The sequence below is a fragment of the Pseudorca crassidens genome, chromosome 8 (genome assembly GCF_039906515.1).
Source record: "Pseudorca crassidens isolate mPseCra1 chromosome 8, mPseCra1.hap1, whole genome shotgun sequence".
Classification (NCBI taxonomy): Eukaryota; Metazoa; Chordata; class Mammalia; order Artiodactyla; family Delphinidae; genus Pseudorca; species Pseudorca crassidens.
The window spans coordinates 15,172,604-15,185,237 of NC_090303.1; the positions used below are offsets into that span (position 1 = coordinate 15,172,604).

Sequence of the window (12,634 nt, forward strand, 5' to 3'; positions counted from 1 at the left end):
GAACTGGATTGTCATGGTTTTAATGAAATTCTACCAGTTGGAACTTCCTATTTTTCTTCCCCTAATTTTTTTTTAAAGATAATTACTTTTTTTAAATTAATTAATTAATTTATTTTTGGCTGTGTTGGGCCTTCACCGCTGCACGCGGGCTTTCTCTAGTTGCAGCAAGCGGAGGCTAGTCTTCATTGTGGTGCGTGTGCTTCTCGTTGCAGTGGCTTCTCTTGTTCCGGAGCACGGGCTCTAGGCTTCCATAGCTGTGGCACCGTGGGCTCAGCAGTTGTGGCCTGTGGGCTCTAGAGCACAGGCTCAGTAGTTGTGGCGCACAGGCTTAGTTGCTCCGCGACATGTGGGATCCTCCTGGACCAGGGATTGAACCCGTGTCCCCTGCATTGGCAGGCAGATTTTTAACCACTGCACCACCAGGGAAGCCCCCACTCGCTAATGTGTAGGCAGCATTCTCAGAAGCATCAGGTTGGGATCGCTTGGTGTTTAATACTTTTTTTTTTTCCCTTTACAGTTAAGACATAAGTGGTCTTGGTTTCTTCTTGACCACTTTGAAAATTGAAAGTTAAGTATCAGCTAAGCAGAGATAAATAAGAACACATATCTATTGAATTTTAGGCCATTGTCTCTGTTATAATTGAATATATTCATATTTGTAGATTAGCAGCTATTTAATAGTTATCACCCATATTCACTAATAATGAAGAATAAAGCTACTTGCCTTTTTGTAAGTATTGATATGTTAGGATTAGTGGGATTAAATATCTTCTAATTTAAAAATGACTTTTCATTGAAAAGAAACAGAAGAAGGGCGGTCAGGAGAGGTGTCCAGGTAGCCACAGCTGCCTGGACATGAAGCCTTTACCTGCTGACCGGGCTTGATGGGGGAGAGCGTGATGCCCTGGGTGTTGATCACTGGTAGGATCTGGTTCCCGATGACCGTGGCGATGATCTGGCCCTGGGCGTTGGTCAGGAGCTGGGGGGTGATCGGCTGCACCTGAAGGCCCTGAGCGCCGCTCGCTGCTTGGCTTGATGGCCCCGGGTTCGGCATCAGAGGAATGGTCCCAATAATCTGCAAGAGACAGGCCCACAGGTGAGGTTCCGGGCTCTGTTCAGGGTCTTCACATGCACCTGAAGACCACTCATGCCCTGGCCTCTATCAGAGGCTCCCTGAGAGCTGGTTCATAATCCTTGAACAGATCCGGAGATGCGGGTGTGGAAGAAAGCGGCAGAGGATATGAGCATCTGAAGGAGAAACACGCATGGACTGAGTGCGTGGGGGGAAGGGGAAAATATCTTATATAAAAATAAAATCACGGGTGAACAGATACACACTACTATATATAAAATAATCGACAAGGACCTACTGTACACCACAGGGAACTCTACTCAACACTATGTAATAACCTATCTGGGAAAAGAATCTGAAAAAGAACAGATACATGTATATGTCTATGAGTCACTTTGCTGTACGCTTGAATCTAGCACAACACTGCAAATCAACTTTACTCCAATATAAAATAAAAATTAAAAAAAAAAAAATCAAGCATCAGTGAGGGCAGAAGCATGTGAACTCTGCCAGGGTAGCACAGATACCTGCTCTGTCTCCGAAGCAAGGGATAGACTCCTCACACACTGCAGGCCCTCGTCTGGCTGGGGAGCCGCACCCCTTCCCCACAGGGCCCCTCACACACAGTGTGCTCCCTTCCATCCTCTCCTTTGCTCGGGTCTCCCCTGCAGTTTCCATCGCTCCTTGCCTTCCCCGACATTCTGTAACTCTCTCAAGGTCGGGGGCCAGCTCCCTGACACCCCAGCGGGACGACGGTGCCCCAGCAGCACCCCGGTGCTCACAGTGGTTGAGAGCCTGGGTCCTGGAGTCAGGGACACAGGAGTCCATTCCCAGCGCTGCCACCTCCTCTACAGCATTGTCAAGGAGCCTAAGCTTTCTGAAGGCTGGAGAGAACTGGGGTCATAAACGAATATTGGAAACTCAAAATAGAGGTGAAATGACTACCGAGGGCTGAAAATGTTTTAAAAGTGCATTTTATTTTTCATTTAGTTTTTAAAATAGATTTAATTACATTAATTAATTAATTAATGTTTGGCTGCGTTGGATCTTCATTGCTGCATGCAGGCTTTCTCTAGTTGCGGCAAGCGGGGGCTACTCTTCGTTGTGGTGTGTGGGCTTCCCATTGCAATGGCTTCTCTTGTCGCAGAGCATGGGCCCTAGGTGCATGGTCTTCAGTAGTTGTGGCGTGCGGGCTCAGTAGTTGTGGCTCGTGGGCTCTAGAGCACAGGCTCAGTAGTTGTGGCACACAGGCTTAGCTGCTCTGTGGCATATGGGATCTTCCCGGACCAGGGATTGAACCCATGTCCCCTGCATTGGCAGGCGGATTCTTAACTGCTGCACCACCAGGGAAGTCCTAAAAGTGCATTTTAAATGATGTGTTTTAAAGTGGCCCTAAAGGTTAGCAGGCCAAGGCTTCTGTGGCAGGTAGGGGAAGGCTGTCCTTTGCATCTGATAGCCTCTGTCTTCCGTGAAGGGATGGTGCGGAGAGGCCTGGCTGGATCCGAGCACCATGTTACGGAGAAAGGGAGCATGAGCTGAGGCATTTATAAGATCTGGAAACACTGAACACATTTGTGGACCACGTTTGTCCCTGTCCACCGACACGGACAAATCTAGTCTGTAAGCTTGCTTTGGGTTAGGGAGAAAAACAAAAATCTGATCTGTAAATAAAGAAAATGTGATCTCCGTTTCCCAATGTCATGGACTCTCCTGGGGAAAGCTGTGGAGCTTGGGTTGCACGCTTTCCCTCCAGGTACCACAGGGTGGTTACGCAGCTCTGCTCTGCTGGTCGTCTTCCAGGGCCGCTTCCCAGATGTGAACTGTGGTGACTCGGCCTAGGGGCCACCGCGACACATTAATAATACTGCCTTAGGAAGTGCTTTCGTGGATACGGTTTCCATTCATTCCACATTCTCACAACAGCTCAATCCTGTGGGCCCTAGTCCTGCCCCTTGTTACTTGATGAGACAGTGGAGGGTCAGGGAGGAGTTTGCAAGTGGCAGAGCTGGAGTCCAGGTCTGGCCCCCCATGTGCTCACTTTCTAAATGTCACCTGGCTCCTACCACAGGGAGGACACAGGAGGGCACCTGCTCTTAGGAAAGGCCCTGCATCCTGTTTGCAATTTCCCACCAGATGGGAAATTGTAGACTAAGTTCATAAACGATACCGTTTTCTATGCCCACAGTACCCCAAGCAGGGCTTTGAACGCAGCTTCTCAATAACTGTCTTTGGAAGGAATGGTTTCCGGACTCAGCTGTCCCTTGGATTCCAGATACAGCTGGCACTGCAGAGGACCTGCGAGACCACAGGATTCAGTGCCAAAGATCAGGATGGAGAGACGCCCCCCTCCTCACTTGGCAGGCCATGTTTCTACCACAAAAGCCCCTGTGGGAAGGCGCTAATGAAGGAGCTGTGCGAATATCTAGTCTCCACGGCAGCTGTCAATGGCTGCCGATAGAGGTCAAGTAATTAGGTGAGAGTGGTCAGCGGTCCCGCAGGGAGTCTGCAGCTCCGCAGCCTCACTGAGCAGGCCTGCGCTGTCCCCCCAGCAGCACTGGCCACGAGCGTGTCCCATCCGTGCCGCAAGGACAGGAGGCATCCACGTCAATAGGTCAGGGCACGTAAGTACTTTACTGATGACTGGTCTCGCATTAGGCATCCCAGGATGCAAAGGCTGTTCCTGTGACCCCACAGGCAATGGCAGGGAGGCCGGGGAGCAGCCTCCTTGTCCTACTCTGATGCTGGCTACTTCCGCGTTCCTCACTTGCACCATGAAAGGTACAACCCCCCTTGCCCCCAGTGCACTGTGAAAGCTCAGAGGCTGACCCATCGCCTCTGGCTTCCTCATATCTTGGGCCTGGGAAGCCCTGCTCCACCTGATTGGGCCCAGTTGAAAGCCTACGGAAGGAAGCTGGATTCATTTAGGTGGCAGGGTTGCGGGTTCTATTTTAGGCAGGATGTCAGCGTGTTTAGCCTGGGAGAAGGCTTCAGAGGGAGGCAAGGCGCCTGACAGCTACCGAACACACTGTGATGCAGGCGAAGCTTCCTGCTCCCGAGATTGACACGAGTCGGTGCTCACCTGGCGGTAATGAGAGGCTCTGCCTGCGTTCTGGGTGGAGAGAAGAAGAAAGGCAAACGCGAACGTCTCACCAACCTCTTCCCCAGGTGCAGCCTCACTTGCCAATACTGCACGGTGACATTAAAACATGGCGCCACTTTTTGTGTCCCCCCCCTTCGTTCCTCTCTTCTTTCCTGGGCCCTAGCATCACTTACAGAGGGCAGGACAGTGCTAGTGTCAGAGCCAGAGGGACCTGCAACGGCCTGACGGAGGGAACACTTTCATAGGAAGGTTGTGCCTGCGAGGTGGCAGGGCAGGAAGGGTGATTCTAAAGTCAGGAAGGCTTCCGTGAAGTTGAGCATTTTTCATTTTTGTTCCTCTCTCAGGGGAGTTGGGATCATCATCTCAGCACGTCAAACACGTGGCAGTGCTTTGTGGGGAATTTTCTAATATTCCCCAATGCCTTACAACTCGCCCATTTTCATTTGCTCCCATGTATCCAAGTGTGGAGACGGTCACACACTGTGTTGTTGAAAACTTGTCAGATGTGCCAATTTTGCTTAGGCGGCTCCGATTCCTTTCAGCGCTTCCACAGGTCGCACGGAAACTCCTCCTCGGACTCTGACTTCCAACAAGGAAATGAGAGGAATCCAGGCAGCAAGATGGGAGGCTCTTTGACCTGGGAAACTCAGATTTTAAATGAAAGGCCTTTCGCTATTCAAGGGAAATATTTGCATCTACACATGTTGCGACTAAATCAGGAAATCAAAACTGAAGTTTGAAAAGGCGATTTGAGGGCAAAGATAGAAAGAGGACGCTTTTAAAACACTTGTAGTTCTGGGACTAGCTTTTGGAGTTTGATTTTCTGGTTCCCAGAGCTAGGGGTTTACTGCAAGGAGACGTCCTGATGGAAGGGCATGTCACTGAGCAAACAAGGCCACTACGCTGGGACTCCGGATGCAGGCACTGGACACGCAAGACAAATTCCAGCTCTCCTGAGACGCTGAGGACTCTGGCCGAGCAGTCTGGTACCTGCAGACCCTTCTCTATGTAAGGCACCAGGAAGATCCAACTGGGGCAGGGGAGGGGGCGATGAGACAGGCACGTCACATGCAAATATTCTAACAATCCAAAGGAGAAATGATATACACCAAACGCGTGGCAAGGACTAGCTGATAAAAATCTCTCTACTCATGCGGTCAGTGCTCAGAAAAATACTGGGACTGAACGAGTGATTTCAGAGGAAGAAAGATGAAGATGGATGGCTTGGAAGACTTCATAGAAGAGATGGGAGCAGAACATGGGTCTTGGAGGTTAGGTGAGGATTTGGCAAGACAGAGAATCCATTCCAAACGAGAGGTGAGAAACATGGCGGTGGCGAGTTAACTAGTTTGCAGGCAAAAGAGGGTTCAGACATTGGGCAAGTGACAGGTCGGCCTGGAAGGGTCAAATTCCCTCCAGGCAAGAGATTCCGATGAATGGTTTTTGAGGGGGGCCGTGGGGAAGGGTACTGAAGTGGAGCTGTTTCAGCTGGGAATGTGACCATGTGGCGAGAATGGACTAGAGTGTCGAGAGACTACAGACCAGGAGATCAGTCGCTAGGATGCTACTGTAGTCATCCAAGTGTGAAGCAAAAGGCTTCAATGAATCCTTCATACAGGGGTTGCTTGATTCGTCACCTTCCACTTCAGTTCAAAAAGCATGGCCTATTTTATGCCTAGGTTGCAACATTAGAAAATTTTGAGTCAAGTTACTGCCCCATCAATCCCACAGCAAATAGCACAGGCATCGTTTGCAATGATCCCCTCTGTCTTTGCCCCGACTCCGAGGGTAATGATTCATCTCTGATGAACGCTTTAACCAGGAAGATGGTATTGTAATGATAATCTGTTACCTAGAAGAGTTCCAGCCTCTCTGACAGGGGACTTATTTGGTTGTTGCAGTTCATGTTCACTTGTCTCTTTGCTTATAGGAGTTAAGAGCATAAACTGCAATGGAGAATAAAGTCCGTGTTGTAAGAGCAACTAAAAACAATCACTAAAACGATTACTAGTGTTCATTAGCACGTCTCCCTATTTTCATAAGAACGAAGGTGGCTTATGTTATGTTTCAGTGTGCTATCGTTATTCAGTAGTAGTTATAATTTACCCCACCATAAAGACTACCTTGTGACTGTGGCAACCCCCAGCGATTCAGAGCCACGTAACGCCTTGGGTTACCATGTGATCATTATGATGCCCGTGTGGACCTCAGTCTAATTGAGGAATTCAGTAGGGACGAATTATGACTGATGGAGGTGAACGGGTGCTCAATTTATTCACTGCTGGCGTGCAGGTGTCATCAGCAGCAGTTGAGGGTGGTATCACAGAAGCCCAGGGCAACCAGACAAGTTGTCTGATGCACCACATGTCATAATAGTCTATGACATGCTGTTAAACTCTGCCACGGAGAATGTGATTACAGATGTCAATGTGACAAGTAATTCTGTTGCACATATCTTTAAGACGAAACCTGTCAATGCTGGAAATCGGTGACTTTGCAGGGCTTTCAGTCCATCAGCAGAGGCGATTCTTTGCCCAATATTTGTGTAAGCTCAACAGTTTCTGGTCAAGAGGCTTTTGTTCACACGGGGCATTACTGTGTCCATTCTCGAACACAGAGCTTCTAGCATCTGAGAGCCGAGGAGCTGGCAGTGAGCCATCAACAGTCTCCTTCCCCTCGCTTTCTGGTCTGGTCACAGTCACTGTTCTCTCTTCCTCCAAGGGAGGATTTTTGTCTCCTTTATATAATACGTTCATTTCAGTCTCATGGGCTCCCAGGTTTAAGGTTAAACTCACTTAGAGTTATGTTGGCAGCTCTGATTAGGATGTTGATCCAGGAAGAGTAGGAGAATGCAACCATTTCCCAAACAAAATTTATTTTTGTGACATGCAATCTAGTGCCTTCTTGCACATAGCTGCGTCCAAGATGGAAGTGTGAATATTTAGAGGGTTTCTATTGGAGAACCCGAACCAGAGATAGTAAAGGCATGAGGATAAGCAGATGAAAGAGTTGAATTAGAGGAAGACACTCAACAAAGGACAAACAGATTTAATCTTGCAGGCAACACCAATCAACTGGCCATGGCTTCCTGGAGCTCTGGAGGTTCCAGGTTCAGGAAGAAACAGTGCCTTGATTGATTAATAATATCTGGCAAGGGTATGGGCATAGGAAATGGTGGTGTGTCTGAAGGTGGCATAACTAAAGGCCAGGACATGAGACAAATTATCTTAGACCTACTGGCAAGAAATGGATGACTCACAATTTCTTAATGAGTAACTGTGAGAAAGAGCTTTTTACAGCGTATGCTTTAATGCTTATTTTATGGGTATAGATAAGTATTCCACCTCTGAGAATAACCACCTGCTCAATGTTTCTCACTGTCAGTTAGAATTAAGATCCCTCTACTGTTTGGCTTCAACTTTAGAAACACACTCACAGACAAGAGAAAAGAATTGGAGGTGTCATGATCTTTAAAATGTCACTGACTCACATTACGAGAAGGATAATCTGCATGAAAACTGATGCTGTAAAAACAGCAATAACAACAGTAAAAAATCCTCTCCCCTAAAAGCTTCTTAAAAGCCATTAAAGGTAGTTTTTCTTAATAATGTTTAAGAGAGAAATACACACAGAGAGAAAGGAAAAAATCTCCCCACTGGTTGGGTTCAAGTCTAGGCTTTGCCACTAACTAGTGGGAAACTGTTGGTGAATTATTTCACCTCTTAGAACCTCAGTCTGCTCATCAATAAAATGGAAATAATAATGTACACTTTATAAGGTTCTTGTGCTGACTAATTAAGTTAACATATGCAAAGCACCCAACACGGTGCTCTAACAATCAAAGAGGTATTCCATAAATGTTTGTTCATACCTTCATTTTTCTTACATGCTTTTGTGGTAATTCCTGGGCTTTTGCACTAAGTTGAAGAAAAGCTTTTTTTGAATTTTTCTGGATGTTATAATTTCACTATGAAAAGACTTTACCAGTGGCATCTTTCTTGTCTTGTCACAGAATGCAAAGTTGGGAATTTTGGTGGAGGCATCAAGATTCAATAGGTGCTTCGCTCCCAAGGAGGGACTAGATCTTCATGCTTTTACAGAAGACATTTCTGAAAACCAGTCAGATAATCCCAGAACTCAGGCACTCATGGCGAGGGTAGATAAAGAGAACTTTTGAAATTCTGCGCGTCCTCCTCCCTCTCAGGGATGGGGCATGGGATGCTTTCTCCTCTCCTCAACATTAATAAAAGCGCTTGAATAAGTACTGTCTCCTCAATTTGGGGTATACACACCCGAAGAATCTAGAGGTGAGAAGCAGTGGCTTTAAGAGCTGACAGGGGAGGAGAGAAAAAGGCAGGGAGAGGAAGCAGGGGAAGAAGAGAGAGAGAGGAAACGGAGCTTCAGTGCATTGGCACCAGCTACGCTCCTAATGATAAGTGAGATGCATGTGTTTCCCCGGACTCACTGTCATGGGTAGGAGCCGTTTAAAATCCTTGTCCCAGAGGACCCCCTGAGCCATGGGTACTGGGACAGCATCACGGAGACAGCCCTGAGGAGTGGACTTGGAGAAAACCAAGCCCTGAGAGGGGAGTGGGCAGCTGGAAGATGTGCCCTTGGAAGGTCCCAGCGGGGCCTGGGAAGACCTCATGAGCGTGCCCCCGAGAGTTGGCTTGAGCCACCTGTCGGCCCAGAGAGCAGAAGCCATCGTGCTCAGCAAAATGGGGCCATTCTTACTCCCCCCATCTGTCCTCTCCCCACCTCAACCTGACCTGTCAGAAACAGAGTCTGCAGGCTGAGGAAAGGAGAGACATTCCAATAGGGGAAGAAAGAGGGACTGGGTTACCCTTTTCCACGGTGGCAATAGCAGGAAGGAGGCCCAGTTGGCACCGCTGGTGGTGGCGAAATTTGTTAGTTTCCAAGTTTTAATTTTTGTCAGGGGACTGGACATCTTATTTGCAATTTAAAGTGACCACAGGAGACTGTATTCCTTGAAAAGCAGTCATGGGGCAAGATCCCTCGCTCTCATCCAGGAGGAGGGGAGGGCCTATGGCCACCAGGAAGGTTGAAAGGGACAGTGGGAGCCTCTGCTGAGGTCCCCCAAGTAACAGTTCTGCCCTCTTTCCCCACTTATATGGGAAGGGGGTTGATAATCATAAATTACTGCATAAAGGAATTTAAACTTATGTCTCCCAGTCTCCCACTCCTCTGGGCTAACTCACCATTGCATGTGCAAGGGAAGTCAAATGTGACCTTTACATTTTTAAATTTAAACATTTTGGGCCTATATTTAAGTAACTTGGCTAAATTAAACGTGACCTCATTCATGAATATCAGCGAGTATTTTCTAAGCCACTGCTATCTGTTGATTTTAAAAGCAGGTACAAATGGGGACCATCTTGACCTTAATTATTAAGGTCAATCAATAACACTGAAAAAGGAGATCTTGTGCATCACAGTGTCACAACTTTGTTAGCTAAGGATGCTTGAAAAATAGAGGAGAAACGGAAGCAAGAGGAGGACACAGAGGAAAGAGGAGAGAATTTAACAAGCTACCAGAGGTGGAGAATTCAAAACTGTGAGCAGAATATACATTTTCCCATAAACTATGAATTTGGCTTATTTCTGAGAAGTAGGAGCTGCTGCTATTTATAGCACTGATTGTTGACGTTTCCAGACTTAAAAATGGATACTATTGAAACGCCTTAGTCGCTGAAGTTCTTCTGAAGCTTTTGAACACCTGACAAATCTAACAGGGAAAGCCGGTGCACGCCAAAGGAGAAAATAGTGAACGATAACTAGGAGAAGGTAGGTCAGAAGGGTCAGGACCACTTCAACATGGTCATTTGACAGCTATGTTAGCAAGATTATCCTCATTAGTAATCAGCAGTATTTCCAAGGTATAGTAATGATGTGCTTTTATGGGTCTCCATTTCCTCTCTCATCTTTAATGAAACCCAAGACTCACCCCAAATTCCCAAACACACTGCAAAAACAGTCTTTTGTTTAATTGTTGAGAAAGAAAAAAAATCTAATGTGTATGCCTTTGTTTTCCACTTACAAATGACGAGGGAGGGGTGAAAGGATTCTAGTAGATCTCAGTGATGTAAGATGGGACGAATAATGTCAATTCCAAAGGTGTTTTACAGGAACAGTTTGCTTATGGAGCACAGGATGAACCCTAGTTATGCAGCCCATTAGCAGTAAACATCGTGGAAGGAACTCCACATCTCAGGGAACTGACAGGCCTCCCAGGCAAGGATCAACTCAACGATACAATGATCATTCTTACTGGACCTGAATCTTTCTCGAGTCCTTTGACAAAATGAAGTTAGCAGCTGTAGCCCTGTTCTGAAGAGTGGACAGTTCCTACTACAACAATACTACAACTGAATCTGGCAAACTCAACACTCTAGAGGGGAGTGCTTTTCATTTGTTTTGTTTGTTTTAATTAAAAATTTTAAGATGCATCATATCTGTTCTTAAATATTTTACTGTATGTGTGAGATTTGCTAGTTTCTCTTTTGTTTGGGTTCCCACTCAAGTGTTAACAAAAGCTTTGATCCAGAGTATAATCAAAAGATTAAGTTAAATTTATACGAGTTGATATTACATGGAAATGAGAAAGAAGTGAGGAGGCATCGTAACTGCCCGCATGGCTTTTTCCTGGAGTTGCTGGTGGACGGGGATCGGTGCCCAGGAGATGAATCCTTTTCTTAAACACAGTATAGGGACCCACCATCAACACAAATTTTAAAATTATACCTGAGTTATGTATTTACTACACTGAACAGCATATTGGCAAGCTTTGGATTATCTAGGGGTTCTTGGTTTCTCTATGGCATTGTTTTTCCTTTACTGCTCTGCTTACTTTTTATGCAGCTAGAAGGTGGGATGAGGAAGACAGAAGAGGGGAGACTAAATTTAGCTAAACGTTAGCTCAAGGTTTCACTGGGCATGATGTTGGAACCAAAGGTTGACTGGCTTCATCTGTGATTGGAAAGAAATACTCAGTGATGAAAAGAGGTTCTTCCAGCAAAACGCAAGTAAGCAAGACTCTCACCGCGAATGCAATTCTCCTTGGGCAAAGCAAGTGGAATTTGGAGAGATCTTTTTGGAAATGGACAGAGAGCTTGCCACTTTCTTCTATGCCTGTCTTCTCCTTGGAAATGTATTGCATATGGTTAGCATATACCCAAAGGCTTGGAGTATGTGAGTTTGGTTGTTTATACAAATATTAATACTTTGCATATTAAAAGTATGCCTGTGTGAATGGATAATACAGACATATTGGCAGAATTTTCGATGCAATTTTCTAGCAAAAGGGGGAAAAAACCCACCTCCAACTTTGCCTGGAAAAGGTAGGCAAACCTATCTGTCTCTATCTGCTTTATTCTGAATGGTTTAAAATTAGGCGTGTTATTTGTGCATTTACTCATGTACAAATTGATCACTTACATGTTCACTCACCCACCACTCACTCAGCAAATCCCAGTGCCCAGCACTGGGCCACACCATGCTGCTCTCATTCCCACTGTAGAAGACTGGGGAATTATCCAGCTATCTGAACCCATGAAGATCCTGTCTTTTGGATTAATAGGAGCATTCTGTGTATCTCGTCAAATATGGCACCTGCAACCTGCTAATGAAAACGAAAGCCTAGGCTCCCAGTAGTGAAGACGGTCAAGACAGCAGACGTTTACACACCACTAAAACCCCTGCTGTTGACAGGAGTCCTGTCTGCTCTTTTCTGTAACTGTCAATGACTTGAGGGAATCTCCCGAGGTCCCTCCTTCTGAGGACTGACTGCATACTCAGATGTGTTATTGGACGGCTGAATTCACCCTTCATTGAAATAGGTTCTTATATTCTCCTGAAAAGTGTTAGTTTTTAAAAATGATTTTTGAAGAAGACAAATATTATGAACATTTGATCGCTACATTCTATTTACTGAGGGCCCATTATGTGCCAGGCACTGTTCTAGATTTGGGGAGTCTGAGAAATATCTGACAATCCTAAATTTTGTTTTTAAATAACTTTGATCGTGAAAAAGAAGATAGCTAAGGGGCTTCCCTGGTGGCGCAGTGGTTGAGAATCTGCCTGCCAATGCAGGGCACACAGGTTCGAGCCCTGGCTGGGAAGATCCCACATGCCGCGGAGCAACTAGGCCCATGAGCCACAACTACTGAGCCTGCGCGTCTGGAGCCCATGTTCCACAACGAGAGGCTGTGACAATGAGAGGCCCGCGCACCCCGATGAAGAGTGGCCTCCACTCGCCGCAACTAGAGAAAGCCCTCGCACAGAAACGAAGACCCAACACAGCCAAAAATAAATAAATAAATAAAATTTAAAAAAAAGAAAAAGAAGATAGCTAAAAGGCCTAAAAGGGCTGGGTTATTTACGGTGGAGGGAGGTAGCGGGGAAGAAAATCCCTCGGGACATCTGGTCCCCAAGAACACAACTGA

General features: G+C 46.3%; 1 protein-coding gene across 2 annotated transcripts in view; it reads right to left on the reverse strand.

The window, feature by feature from the left end:
* POU6F2 (POU class 6 homeobox 2) overlaps window positions 1-12,634 on the reverse strand; it is a 450,704-nt gene that overhangs the window by 22,991 nt on the left and 415,079 nt on the right. For both annotated transcript variants that reach the window (XM_067745520.1, XM_067745521.1), the window contains one exon: window positions 869-1,075. In XM_067745520.1, coding sequence (XP_067601621.1) covers window positions 869-1,075 — 207 coding nt within the window. The remainder of the gene's footprint in view (window positions 1-868; window positions 1,076-12,634) is intronic.